The sequence below is a fragment of the Oryctolagus cuniculus genome, chromosome 8, assembly GCF_051225735.1.
Source record: "Oryctolagus cuniculus isolate XC-2025 breed Fujian yellow rabbit chromosome 8, ASM5122573v1, whole genome shotgun sequence".
In the NCBI taxonomy this organism is placed as follows: domain Eukaryota; kingdom Metazoa; phylum Chordata; class Mammalia; order Lagomorpha; family Leporidae; genus Oryctolagus; species Oryctolagus cuniculus.
The window spans coordinates 40,191,014-40,206,130 of record NC_142874.1 but is presented as its reverse complement, the minus strand read 5'-3'; the positions used below and the strand labels follow the sequence as shown (position 1 = coordinate 40,206,130).

The 15,117-nt window shown below is 43.4% G+C and overlaps 1 protein-coding gene across 1 annotated transcript in view; it reads left to right on the top strand.

Moving 5' to 3' along the window:
* The window catches only part of DCHS2 (dachsous cadherin-related 2), a 237,902-nt gene extending 224,111 nt beyond the window's left edge, over positions 1 to 13,791 (top strand). The window contains exons 17-20 of the mRNA XM_089302325.1: positions 3,141 to 3,271; positions 5,381 to 5,667; positions 6,545 to 6,677; positions 8,997 to 13,791. Coding sequence (XP_089158451.1) covers positions 3,141 to 3,271; positions 5,381 to 5,667; positions 6,545 to 6,677; positions 8,997 to 11,620 — 3,175 coding nt within the window. The 3' untranslated portion in view covers positions 11,621 to 13,791. The remainder of the gene's footprint in view (positions 1 to 3,140; positions 3,272 to 5,380; positions 5,668 to 6,544; positions 6,678 to 8,996) is intronic.
* The last annotated feature ends 1,326 nt before the right edge of the window (positions 13,792 to 15,117 follow it).

The following is a 15,117-nucleotide window of genomic DNA, read 5'->3' as shown; positions in this document are numbered from 1 at the left end:
ACACCTCTCTCTCTCTTTCTCTCCCCCACAACCCTGCTGTTCCTCTCCCTCTCCCGCTCTTTCAAATAAACAAATAACATTAAAAGGAAATGTTCTTCCTGGTCAAAGGCCTGATGTACCATCTTACACTGCAGGCATAACTTCCCATGGTTGGTAGAAAAGGAAAACTATGCTCTGAATATTGAATGCTTAGAAAAGGCCTGTTCCGAATCTGCCCAGTTTCATTTACAGTCTCCTCTGATAATACTAATCAAGGCAGCAGTCCTGGAACATGAAGCGAGTTGGACGGGCTACAACCAATGGTTTCACAACGACTGCCAAGGAGCTGTCACAGAAGGCTTGAGTACTCACAGAGGTTGTGTGTAGAATCTCTGCAGATCTGCCTTCATAATTTTTCATTTGTTGTTCAAGCCATTGAGAAACCTTTTTCTTGTCTTTTTATTTTGAAAGTGAATAATATATTTCCTTCCAAATCAAAGAACTTTACCATTTTTTTTAACTTGACATAGGCATTACATAGACTCCCTGATGTTGTAATGTTGTGAAAACAAGGGTGGTTATGCATATAGTAGAAGAGTGGACAACTTTAACTTTGATGTCTTGGCCGAGACTCCAGATGACATTGGGGAGGGGCAGGCAGCAGGGGAGAAAACATTATGAGTTGATTATTTTGAGTAAACTATTTCCATATGTACCTGACTGACACTGATACTAACAAAATAAACTTGCCACATGGAATTATCCCTGGTTTCCAGAAGTGTGAAAGTCCAATGATTGTTCTACTGATGCCCCAACTTTGATAGCATAGAAAGCAATAAGTAGCCTGCTATTAATAAACAGTGATCATTGGCTGTTAAATGGAACTCATACCAAGAAAGAATTGATGCTTATTTCGCATCACTTTAAAATGTGGTGTTGGAAAGAGAGAGAGAGAGAGAGAGAGAGAGAGAGAAAGAGAGAGAACACTTTTGGTTAACAATGTAAGGGAAAGTAGAAGTATGTCAATCTCCAACATTCAGTTTCTTAAAAAGGGGGTCTCCCCCACTGGCTAAGACTAATGACATTTCTAAAATAAAAAGCATCTCTTTTTAAAAAATTGTCTGTCAGAAAAATGGTGGGGGTGAGGGGTAAGAGATCTTCCATCCACTGGTTCGTTCCCTAAATGGGCACAACCGCCAGGGCTGGGCCAGGCTGAAGCCAGTAGCCAGGAACTCCATTCTAGTTTTCTACATGGTTGGCAGGGACCCATGTACTTGGGCAATCTTCCACTGTTTTCCCAGGCACCTTAACAGGAAGCTAGATTAGAAGCGAATAACTGGGACTCAAACAGGCACTCTGATATGGGATGCCAGCATTACAAACGGCAACTTATGGAGCTGTACCACAATGCCAGCCCCTAAGGAGCATCTTTGGTTGACATCTGTTATTTCTTAGCCACCCTCCTGGACTTGCTAGTGTTAGAGGGTGGCAAAAAATAAGCCAAGATTTCACATCACCATACATCCAGTATGTGATAAATACACAGGAAGACAAGCTTGTAAAGGAGCATCCTACAGTGCAATGCAACTTTGCAAGAGAGAAGGACCTGGGCTTATTGCCTCGTTTGGTCATGTGTACTACATGTATAACCCATGGCAAATCTTGAGAAAGCAGCATTCAACACTTATCAAAGAAAAGAATATAAGGCAGATACCTGCCCTGATGGAACTCAGAGAACAGGCAGAAGACTAAAGTGTGATGACTACTCTGCAAAAAGAATGTACAGAGCATGGAGGGAATAGGTAAAAGGGCTTCCAAATCAGATGAGCAGTCAGTGAAATCTTTGATGTCAGAGATGTGAGCTCAGAAAGACCAAGCAGGTGTAAAGATAGGGCTTCCAGCAGAAGCCAGAACATACAAGGTCATCTATACATGCGCGGAGCATGTAAAAGGAAACACTTTCGAAGTGGTGGTGTGGGGGATGGGGGAAACTGGGTTTGCAAATTAGAACTTTAGGTAAAAGAATTGAGATGCTAAGCAGGGGAGATGTAAGAGCAGGTGAAATTTGAAATAAGGAGATTGGTAAATTGGTAACTATTTCATACGAGAAAGGATAGAATGCATATATAGCATACCAAGTACGAGTGAGAAGGGGCTGTGGCTACAGGGACCCCAGCTTTTCCTAGTTTTCCAGTGCTTTCCTGGACTTGGTACTGAAAGTCCCACATCCCAGTTTGCCTCGACTTTCCTGGTTTTAGAAAAACTCCAAGTCCCATATCCTAGGGAATCCAAGTCCCATATCCTAGGGAATCCTTCAATCCCAGGCATAGCGGTTTTTTTTGTTTGTTTGTTTTTTATCACCTTACCTGAATCCCTGAACATGGAGCTGATGCAGATAGGAACACTCATCCAAGTGATATTAAGGAAATACAACCAATGAGGCTAATTATTCATTGGCTATTGGAAGCATGGTGAGAGAAAGGACAAGTTGAAGATGGTGATAAGGTCTACAGCTCAGTTGATGGAAAGGCTTGTCGTGGTTTCATCTAAGACGTCAAATCACTGTGTGTGAATTCTACCAGATTGTGGACTCCTGCCTCTAGTTCACAGTGATAGCCAGTCATGTATCTTTTGTGTGTCCATTCATAATGGCTGCATCTTGCTTAATTCTGTGATTTGCATGAGTTGTTACTTAGAACTGAAAACTCTCAGTACAAAGCAAGCCTTTAGTGGTGCTGTCCTTTGTTGGTACAGCCAGATGGAATAAGGGAGCGATGACTAGGCCAAGAGCAGCAGGTGGAAGCAGTCAGCTTCCCCAAAGTGCAGGTATTGGTGTTGGTAGTGTTTTGGTTGTTGCTAGTAGAACAAGATTGAATTTTTCAGTCTGTCTCCCAAAAAAGGTCCATTTGTTTTGACATTAATGCCTCCTGATCCCTGGAAGCTTGCTGGATTTGGTTCTCTAAACATGTCAAAAATAAATAAATTTCAGGCTACTATTCTTATGAAATAAATCTTCAATGATGCCATTTAGAAAAAGCCAGAGGAGAAGTAAAAGCAGCGAGGCAGCTCAGTTTTAAGTCTTCAAGTAAATATGTAATATTTATGTTATTTCTCTAATTCCTGGATAGTGGATAACATTCCTTGATTCTTTCCCAAACCAGCTTGACTGTGCAAGCCACAGATAGAGGGATGCCCAGACTTTCAGCCACATCTATGATCAACATACAAGTGACTGACATAAATGACAATGCCCCGTCTTTTCTCATCTCTGAAGCAGTGCAAATTGCAGAAGGTAAGTGTGGCAATTTGGAATAGTGGTTGTGATCAAGTTCTATAACACCATTTGCTGTTTTGTTTCCCAACAACCATGCAAGCTAGATACTTTTGCCTTCATTGCACAGAACAGAAAACGTACGATCATAAGTTAAATATCAGATGTCAGAGGAGTTCCTTGGGGAAGCCAGGATTTGCTTTCAGATCAGCAGAGGGCCAAGTCCCCATGCTCTAACCAACATTTCTCACAGCACTTGTTTAAATGCATGTTTTAAAAAAAATTAAACCTACTGTATGAAGAAACATATTGTGTTGACTGTGATGACCATCGTGAATCTTGTCAGAAGAATCAATGTTCTCAGACTCATAACTTTGTCCATCTTTGCAGGATATGCATGACAATGAGTGAAGGGAATTGGATGTTGGTTGCAAAAAACCATCATGTTCCCCTAGAGTAACAACTGCAACATTTGGACCATGCTAATGATGGAAGTTAATACATATGGATTTTAAGTGGCCCACATTAATCTAAATTGTTTTGGTCTGTGGGTTACAGGAAGACTCCACAGTCTGTGAACCCAAAGTGGTCACTGGTCAGGCTGCCTTGGTAAAACTCAACCCAACTCCTTGTAGCTGAAGTTGAAAACTGTTATGGGCCCTCATGTGCCTCTCTCACGCCTAACACCAAACTCATTCATTTTGTTATGCTCATTTTGCAGACAAATTATAAGCATCATTTTTTAAGAATGCATTCCAGAAATCTACATCCAAATGAATTTCTACAAATATTACATTTTACAAATAAAAATAAATTCTCCAGGTTTGCTTCTCACCTATCCGATATATTTCCATTTGATTTTATTAAGGTACTATTCTTAAATACATGTGTTAAATTTAGAATATGGTGATGTGCACAATAGAAATGTATCACAAGAATGAACCGCATAAATCAAAACATACTGAATGGGGGGTAAGGGTTGGTGGGTGCCTGTCAAGAATGTTCAAACCTGACAACTGAAATTACGCATCTTTACTCAGTAGAACTCTCCTGAGCAGCTTGGCATTTTATTTCCACCTACACCACATCTGTCAGCTTAAAAACAAAATCCCAGCCGGCGCCGTGGCTCAATAGGCTAATCCTCCACCTTGCGGCGCCGGCACACCGGGTTCTAGTCCCGGTCGGGGCGCCGGATTCTGTCCCAGTTGCCCCTCTTCCAGGCCAGCCCTCTGCTGTGGCCAGGGAGTGCAGTGGAGGATGGCCCAGGTGCTTGGGCCCTGCACCCCATGGGAGACCAGGAAAAGCACCTGGCTCCTGGCTCCTGGCTCCTGCCATCGGATCAGCGCGGTGCGCCGGCTGCAGCGGCGGCCATTGGAGGGTGAACCAACGGCAAAAGGAAGACCTTTCTCTCTCTGTCTCTCTCTCTCACTGTCCACTCTGCCTGTCAAAAAAAAAAAAAATCCCTTTCATGGGCATTTTATGCTCCAGAATACATGTGGAGACCCTGAGCATGTCATCTCTTTTGTTATATTTTTGGTGAATAATATCAGGAATTTGCTTTTAACACTTGTACTATATATACTTTGTCTTTCTGACAGCTTAAGAATTTTGAGTCAGACTAAAGAGAAGAAGGCAGTATACCTGCCACTCCAAAAGAAGTAATTTTATGAAAATAAGTCTAAGGAAATAATATTGCAGTTCCAAATACTTTCATGGAGATATGACCTTCTTTTCAAAATTTTGTATTTTGTATTTTTAAGTTTACTCTTTCCCCACGCACTTCCCCCATGAATATGTGATTCTGATATAGAAACTATATAGAATAAACAAGTAGGTTAGAATGTTTCTTTTCCCCAGAGTTGTGCTGTAAACAGGTGATGAAGGAAGTCATATAAAAAGTGAATATACCCTGCTTCCTCAATTCCCAACTCCATGGGATATTTTCATTTTTATTGGGTTCATAAATTCTTCAGAGTTTTTGTTCAGCTCATAAACGAGCTTTGTATGAGAAATCATGCCAGGAAAGAGCAAATCACGCTGGACTTGAACATGCTGGGGTTGAACTATCAGAGACGTGCATTTCACAGGGTGGGTTTTAATTGAGGCTGACACTGGTCATGACTATTTCAGATTCTTTGCCTGGTCTGATTGTGTCTCGGGTATCCGTTCATGATGTGGATTTGAATCCAGCTTTCGTCTTCAATTTCGCCAACGAGAGTGATCCTGGAACCAAGTTCGCTATTGATCAGACCACTGGAGACGTGGTGCTGGTGAAAACTCTGGATTTTGAAGAAGCTGCTAAACATGAGTTGCTCATCCAAGTTTCCGACTGGGTGCACCTCACAAAGGGAGCGCTCACGGTCCATGTGTTGGATGTCAATGACAACCCCCCGATATTTTCTCAAGATTTCTATCAGGTAAAGAGTTTAAAGAGGTGCTGAAAGCACAGCCCAAACTGGCGAGGACAGAGAAGAGCATAAACTTTCCCTTGTTGGCAGACTAACTTGGGCGGATAGTGTTCACTGTTTTTAGTGCCCGTGTTAATGTTGCAAGTTTTATACTTAATGATGTGCAGGCTATAACAGCAAATGGAGTTGACTGTCTCATTCAGTTCAGTTTATTAAGTATTCACATCATTTTTTTTTTAGCTTGTAGGAATTGGAGTACAGTTGTTTATAAAAATTGGAATTTGTCTAACATTTGCAAAGCCACAGATAAGATAATAGGGAGCTTGAATTCTCTGTAGTTCATTTGGGGAAATTCTTTCTTAAGTGTATTTTTTGAATGTAAACATTTTACAGAAACAAATCATGAGCAAAACCAGGAAGTGGAAATTTTGTTTTTTAGAGCGTAGTGTAAGTTGATAGAAGTAAGGGAAACGATAGAATACCACTGAGTACTCAGAAATGGACTCCAGGACTCTTGAATGTAGCAAATTCAAGATTTAGGTGTCAACACATTGGGGAACCAACCTAAGCTGTGATCTTCTGGTGAGGGCTTACTTGAATTATGCAACATACAGAAGCAAAATGAAGCATTGTGTTAGTGAGTGCACTAAACTATCTTCTGCTCAAAAATAACTTGGAAGGAAGATTTTTCATAATAAAAATCAAAACTGAACTTTTGAAAAGAAGTTTTTATTTCTGAATCCAGAAACTCTGAACATAATCTTTTTCAGTGTGTCAGCTCTAAGCATTAATATGTCTAAGAAAATGAGGTCGTCTTGTATAGGGCCTGTTCATGAAAATACTCTTTTGCCTTTAAGCACAATGCCCTTCCCTCTCCATCTCCCAGGTCACAGTTCCTGAGTCGGTGCCCCTGGGGTACTCAGTGCTGACTGTGTCCGCCACAGACTTGGAAAGCAAAGAGAACATTTCTTACAGGCTGCTCTCCTCCGCTGAGGAATTCGCAATTGACCCAGTGAATGGTAGGTTATCTGTCGTGGTTTTGGTGCTCGTAAGCCGGAGTTGCAGGGTAGAAACCTGAAACAACCATTTCCAAATGCTCCTTTTCTTAAAAACTTTATTTAAGGTATACAAATTTCATGTATTTCATATATACAGAACCAGGAACGTAGTGATACTTTCTACCCTGCCCACCTTCCGCCCTTCTTCTCCCTCCTATTCTCATTCTTTTTTTTTTTTTTACAAAGATCTATTTTCAGTTAACTTTATACTCATAGGATTAACCCTACACAAAGTGAAGGGTTCAACAACAAATCGTAAGAAGAAAAAAAAAAAAAAAACACTGTTCCTCAACAGTCGAGACGAGGGCTGTTCAAAATCGTTGCATCCAAATGCTGCTTAAATAGTCCCCACCTCTCCTCCCTGGAATCGCGAGCACCACCTTTTAATTTCTCTTTATGTTGGCCAGCGCCGTGGCTCACTTGGCTGATCCTCTGCCTGCGGCACCGGCACCCTGGGTTCTAGTCCTGGTTGGGGCGCCAGATTCTGTCCCAGTTGCCCCTCTTCCAGGCCAGCTCTCTGCTGTGGCCCGGGAGTGCAGTGGAGGATGGCCCAAGTGCTTCAGGAGGAAGCACCTGGCTCCTGGCTTTGGATCGGCATAGCACCGGCCGTGGTGGCCATTAGGGGAGTGAACCAACGGAAGGAAGACCTTTCTCTCTGTCTCTCTGTCTCTCACTGTCTAACTCTGCCTGTCAAAAAATAAATTAAAATTAAAATTAAAAAAAAATTCTCTTATGTCAAGTGGTGAAGTAGCAGCCACCCGTGTTGCTTCTCTTCTCCAGCACCTCAGGGCTGGACAACAGAAGGCACTGGGTGAATGCTGATGTGTGCTCAGCACTTCCGAGCCCAGGGTGCCGAATACCCGGTACCCAGTGTCCAGTCCAGCAGAGTCCGGCAGTGCCCTCAGGCCTGCACGAGGCTCAAGAGTGCCCAAAGGATTCAGTCCTGAGGACTTCACATCACTGGGGTTTGGAAGCTTCTTTTGTAAGCCAAGTAAAAAGCACATATTAATAATAACAGCATATGTTCAATACAGACGAGAGTCACCCAAAATGGAAAACTGTTCAAGCATCTCTACTGACATGAACTGTTGTGGTGGTCTGCTCTACCTGAGGCCTTCCCAGGCTCTTTGTATCCTTATCAGGGAGAAAGACATTCGCGGCTGCGCAATGCCTTTAGGCAAGTGATTTCGGATAAGAACAATGAGGCAGTATGAGGGAAAGTTACAAAGTGAATGGACATTAAAAGATAAATGTGATAAAGATGGGTAATTATCAAGCTATGTCCCATCAGGCATATCCCACTGTGGGTTCCCATCTCTTCCCACCCTTGCATCAGCTTCCGAGTGAGAGGAGTGAGAGTTGATTTAAAATTAGCCTCGGGATGACCTCCCAGGATGAGGCCCATGAGGTGTTGTAAAGAGAGAAACAAGTGGATGTTGCCACGTAGCCTATGCATGAGTGTCTACTGCACGAATATAAACACGTCAAGAAGTTGGCTTCTCTCTCCCTCTCATCTCAGCTGATGGTAAGTGCTTCACTGGCCACAACAAATCTGTGTATTGCAAGGTGATCCCTCTGAACAGGCATTTCTTAGCACACTTTCCCTTGACCCATGTTATCAAAAGCTTTCCAATGAAGTACTGATTAGAATGTTTTTATTACATTATCAGGTCAATTTAGTTCACTGGCACAAACTCTACTTAACGTGCGGTATTTAAATAGCAGCATTCCATATTCCTATGCTTAACGCACAGTTATCTTATAAAAATAAATGCTCACATTTTTCTATTTGTAGAAATTATATATTTCTTTATTTGATACCTAATGGATATTAAATATACCTCATCAGTAAGGGAAAAATCCACTTGCTGATTAAGCAATAGTTATAATTCTGCATTGTCACATGTACTCCTATCATAACACTAGAGTAAGCACCAGTCAGCATTTCCAGGATAAATAGCTTTATGCCAGAATATCTCTATTCATATATTTAAGGATGGTAGAGTGAGGTGCACATTTTTCAAACAACATGTTTTCTAAGAAAACAAGCTAATGGAACAACTTGCTATAGAAAAGGAAAACTCACAGAAATGTGTGGCAAAATCAGCCTTAAGCAGTATGTGTATTTCATGCAGTGGTTGCCTTGAATATTACTTGTAGATCTTAAATGTTTCAAAAATTGACAAGGTACTGAGCCTATGTGGATAGTGAGCATTTGCCAACTAAATGGATCATGAAAACTCAGTTTCACAACACTGAAATGTATCCCTTGTTTTCCAGGCACAATATTCACTATCCGTCCTGTATTAATTCTGGATGGAATATCAACTATTCAATTTCTTGTTGAAGCCAGTGATGGTGGAATTCCTAACCTGAGGGCTTTCACAGCAGTGGAGGTAGAAATTCAAGACACCAATAACCATGCCCCTGAGTTTACAGTGGAATACTATAATCTTAGCTTGAGTGAGGACGCTCTGGTCGGAAGCACGCTTGTCACGTTCTCAACCATTGACCGAGACTGGACCCGGGAAAACACGTACGTGGAGTACTCCATCCTTAGTGGGGATGCACAGAACAGTTTCCACGTGGGAACGAGTTTCACTCACGCCGAATATCCTTATCAGCAAGTTGGTCACCTCGTCTTGCATCACAGTCTAGACCGGGAAGCAGCTGCCTCTCACCGGCTGGTCATTCTTGCGTCTGACCGTGGCTGCCCTGCGCTGAGCGCCACAGCCGTCGTATCAGTAGAAGTCCTGGACGTCAATGATAATCCCCCCGAATTCAGCAGTCTGAAGTATCACGCCCACGTCAAGGAGAGCACCCCTCTCGGGAGTCACCTCACAGTGGTCTCGGCCGATGACGCTGACGTCGGTTCACACGCGAACATCGTCTACCGTATCATCTCTGGAAACGAGAAGGGACATTTCCGCTTAGAAGATGAAACGGGGGTTCTCTACCTGATGAAACCCCTGGACTATGAAGAAACGATCAGATTCACTTTAACTGTCCAAGCTTCCGATGAGAAGGAACATTTTTCTTTTGCCGTCGTGTTTATCAACGTCCTAGACGATAACGACCACGCGCCTCACTTTCTGCTCTCAAGCTTGCACTGTGTGGTTCCGGAAAACCTGCCCGTGCCCGCCACCGTGTGCTCCGCGAATGCTTTGGATTTCGATGCGGGTCCCTACGGGGAGGTGACCTATTCCATCGTGGCACCTTGTTTTGGCGCTCACGGAGCGCCTCCCGGTCATGGCCTCTTCCTCATTGACCCTTTCACGGGGGACATTCATGCTAAGCAGGCCGTCGATTACGAAAACGGCAGTAAGTACTGCCTCACGGTGGAGGCCAAAGACAAAGGCGACGCCGCAGCTTCCATGACAGTTTGGGTGGATATCGAGGGGCTAGACGAATTCGAACCCGTTTTCACCCAAGATCAGTATTTCTTCAGCCTCCCAGAAGAGAAGGAAGTGAGACAGCCGATTGGCAGAGTGGAGGCCTCAGATGCAGACGCTGGCGTCGATGGAGTCGTTCTTTACTCCCTTGGGACGGCTTCTCCTTTCTTTTCAGTAAACGAAACTACTGGAAGTATTTATTTGGTGAGAGCCATGCCCCTCCTCAGAAGTCAAGTCAGCAAAGACGACACCATGGAACTGAAAATAATCGCTCACAGCCCCAAGGCGGACTCCAAGTTCGCGTCGTGCACAGTTTTTGTGAACGTGTCTTTTTCCCCTGCGGGGCAGCACTCCGCAGTGTCCCACGGCAGCTTCTCCATCAGCCTCGCGGTCTCCTTCTTCGTGTTTCTGTTACTCGTCTGCACTCTGATTGCGCTGACTTTAAGACACAAACAAAAAGACGCAGTCACCCATTCCAGGGAGAAGAAAACATCACCGTCCTTAGATGCCACGTTGAGGCTGACGGGGGACGCCAGCGTGTTCAAGGCCTTCCACGGTGCCCAAGACTGTGGAGCTGAGACGGGACCTGCGGACCCCACGCCCGAGTGGCTGAGCTTGATCAGTGTCATGGAGAAGGACATGGCCACCCTGTACAGGCACTCCAACTCCAGCGGACACTGCTCTGTGGAAGGAGAGACGGCAGAGGATAAGGAAATCCAAAGGATCAATGAGCACCCTTACAGAAAGGACTTGGACTCAGCACTGGGTGACAGAGAGTCCAGGGTGCCCGACTCGGGAATCCCCAGGGACTCGGACCAGCTCTCCTGCCTGTCTGGGGACACCGATGTGATGGTCACGGCCGAAGCCACAGAAATCAGCCACCTGTCTGAGGGCAGAGATGGGGGAGGTGACGGCAGCACCCCCTGTGCCCAGCAGAACGTGTTACCCCAGACCCTTCAGAGGAGAGAGGCCAAAAAGGGCATGCCAGTGGATGCCAGCAGAGACTCTCTGGTTATGTCAGGTGACCAGGAAGCAAGAGGGTCAGCTCCTCCAGCTCCGAGAACATCTGATGGCGAGGTCAGGGGCAACTCCACCTGGGACTGTCTCCTCAGCTGGGAACCCAAGTTCCAGTCCCTGGCCTCAGTATTTAATGACATAGCAAAACTAAAGGATGAGCATTTGCATACACCCAGCATTCCAAAGGAGAAGAGATCTTTTGTTTTCCCACCGCCTTTGATAACTGCAATAGCCCAGCCTGGGATTAAGGCAGTGCCACCCAGAATGCCATCTGCAGCTGCAGGGCCGCTGCTTCAGAGGTACCCCCGCTCCCCTCTTCTCTACCACCTCGGCTCTCTGCCAGAGGCCATGACTCCCAGCTTTTCTCCCTCGCTTTCCCTGTTGACCGTGCAGACCCCGGCCACGTCGCCACTGCTGTCAGATGGAGGAGCTTCAGGAGCACACGTGAGCGGGACCTGCCAAGAGCTTACAGCAGAAGATGAAGTCCAAATATAAGACACTTGTGACAATGCACCTGCTCCCCAATGGCCACGAGTGACTGAACACAACATGCTCAAGCAAGCTTATTCTCCAAAAGCAAGCGATACGATCTAGACAGGGTTTTTAAAGTCTCCCATGTAACGTTTCTCAAAGCTTCTCCTAGCCTTAATGAGAAGTTATTTTCTCCTTGAATCTTTTATGTTTTCCTCTCAGGACTCACATCTGTGGCTATCAGGTAATGTATATTCTGTCACAGCTGGCTTTCTGGATGATGAGGTTTCCAAAGGGCACCGTGAACTTGACTGGCTGTCACAATGCGTATACGGAGATGAAGTGCTGTGCGCTTGGGTCCCATTATGCTGATCGCACTGCTGTCTCTACTACCAGTTAGTAAGGGCTAGAGGGGGGGTGAGTTTAGGGCAGAAAGCAACAAAGAAGGGAAATCTGGAGGGATATGCTTTAAGTTTCAAGAGGAACTGATTCCTTTAGCAATAATGTCTTTCCACTTGCCTCAGACACCACACCTGGGGAGTGCAGCCCTAATTCGACTTTCAGTGTGATGAATTTCATTTGGAAAACCTAACGAGAAATTAAGAATGAAAATGGTCATATTTCTCTGCCCATAGGGTGAACCAAATAAGACGCACATTCCTCGTTAAATGTACCAGAAACGCATGTTCTTGATAGAAGGCCAGAATCAACAGTAGCAATGCTTACAAAGTTGGCTGGCACCTGAGACACGTGACCTTGGCCTTCTTTACAAACAGAATGATGAGTTGTTGTTTTTTTCCATGCTCTGTCTTGTCACATGGTACGGGTACAGACATTCAACTTCCGAGATTAATTTATAGAAATGTCTTCATCTTATTTTCTTCTGGGTACAGTAAGTTTGGGTATGGAATAATTTATCCACTAAATGTCAGTTTTCCAAGTTTTTGTAGATAAAATTATGTTATTAGCTAATTATAAATTTCATAGAGTAATTTAGCAATATATTTTTAAATGAAGATTTTTTTATATAAGTGTTTCTACTATAAACATGAAGAAATGATGCCTGAAGTCTTTGTTCCAACTGCTTATACTTGTTTAGCTCTCACTGTCATTAGATGGAGCCTTTGGCAACGTGGTTCCAATAATACTGCTTTGTACAGTTACTATTTCAGAAATATAGTAATGTTGAATGGTGCTCAGATTTAAGGCTCTGTCCTCACTGGTGAGCCTGAGAATCGTCCAAAGTTCTTTTCCCTTTCAGGAAGACTGAAGAAGACAGTGCAGAGCTCATCCTGCCCTGGTTGGCACCACAGCTGGGTTCAGGATAACGGTTGTGGGATTCTGGTGGGAAATGAAAGAGATGTCTGGTCAGGTGCTCTTCACAGTTAGGATGCGCTTCTGCTGCAGAGAGATTTACGTCACATTTTCTTCCCCCCCCCCGGGCCTCACCTGTGACATTATGTGAGATAATTTCTCTTTACTAAAATAGCATTACAGGTGCAGTGTTTGATATCTAGATTTGTAGATAAAAAAAAATCTATGGTTTTTGGTGCTGTTATTACCTTTTATTATGTTTCTTTGCTGGCTCAAATTCAAAACAAGCATATAAAATGACATTATAAATTGTATAAAACATGAAGGATTTTGAATAAGCCTGTAAGCCTAGGGAAGGTGGTACAGGTGTGGAATTTTTAAATATTTCAGGACTGATACTGTCTCCTCCTTTTCTTTATGGAATCTGGGAAATATTTCCCGATTTTTGTTAAAAAACATTTAATTATTTCAGTATTCCAATATTTATTATCTCTGACTCTTTACAAAAGATTGCTTTGAACATAGGAAGAAATTCTATATTGCTTTCTAATTATGTATGGAAGTTTTATGTATAGCAAACTAATTTCTGGTAAATAAGACCATTATGGTTTTTTTTTTTTTTTAATTAAACAGGATCTTCATTTCCTTATGCTTAAAAAGAGTTATTCCCTAAGTTATCTGCCTGTGATTTTTCTGTAGTTTTTCTAGCCATTCCCTAAAAACAGAAGACAAAGTATTTAGAGCTCCTTACCAATTTTTAGTGGGTTTTTAATTGATGGCTTTATTAATTCTGCATCCAGTGCCAAACAAGTGGGGTTGAGCGTAAAAATGTGAACATGCTGGTTAAGTGTTTGGAATAAATCATTTGTCAGCCCTTTCAACTAGAGTGTCTCTTTTCTTATGTAAACAGTATAATTTGTACAATTCTCCTTCAAGTTCAATACCGACTTGCCTCATACATTCCATGTTATTTTGCTGATCTATACACAGGCTTTAGCACTCTGGGGGGGGGGGGCACAGAACTTGTTAGTGGAAAATCATATTAAGCCCCAAATTCATGAGCGATAAAATAAAAGACAGTTGTCTCTTATGGAATTTTGGCTGCCTGGAATTCTGGATTTTCTTGTTGGCAGACTTAAAAATACTGGTGTAAATCAGGACCAAATGGATATCAAAATTCCATGTCCTAATAGTAATCATTGAATTGGCTTCCAAAACAGATTCCTGGGCAAAGAAAGGGAAAAATGCTGGATCTTTAGGGATTTGACCATTTAATTGTTTTTAAAAATATGAAAATGTACTATACACCACTGGTATGTGGACATATTTAGTCTACAATAGATGTCCAATTGAGACAGTTCCTTTACCCCGCCCTAAGCTCTCCAGAAGTCACAGTGATGAAAACTGATTATTAATTTTAAAGTTAATTCCATCCAAACATAGGCTCTGTTACTTTTGGTTCTCTTGATTAAGTACAAAAACTAAAATAAAAAGCAAGACATAGTACATAACTACAGATCTGAGTTCAAAGCCATGGATTACATGGAGTAACTGATACTGCTGGGTTCACCTCTGATAGTATAGACAAGCTCAGGGGATTTGTCTCCACAGTAGTATAAAGCACTTTGCCATAGCTAAGGGGATCCAAGGTGAGTGGCTTTGCTTACGGTCCAAACCAGGTATTCCACATGCAACACCAGCATCCCATATTGGATTACTGGCCCAAGACACTGCTGCTCTGCTTCCAATCCAGCTCCACTCTAATGCACCTGGGAAGGCAGCAGAAGATGGCCCAAGTGCTTGGGCCCCAGAGACACAGATGGAGTTCTTGGCTCCTGGCTTTAATTGGGCACAACCCTGGCCACTGTGGCTATTTGGGAAATAAACCAGTAGATGTTAGATATTGCCCTGTCTCTGTAACTGCCTTAACTGCCTTTCACATAAATAAAAAATTTTTTACAGCTTTGTTTATTTGCTTGAAAGAGTTGAGGGAGAAAGAGTTCTTCCACTTGCTGGTTCATTCCCTAGGTGGTCCCAACAGCCAGGGCAGGAACCAGGGGCTTCATCCAGGTCTCCCACGTGGCTGCAGGGGCCCCAAGCACTTGGGCCATCTTTGGCTGCTTTTGCCAGGCCATTAGCAGGGAGTGGGGTCAGAAGTGAAACAGCAGGGACGTGAACCAGCATCCATATGGGATGCCAGCAAGTGG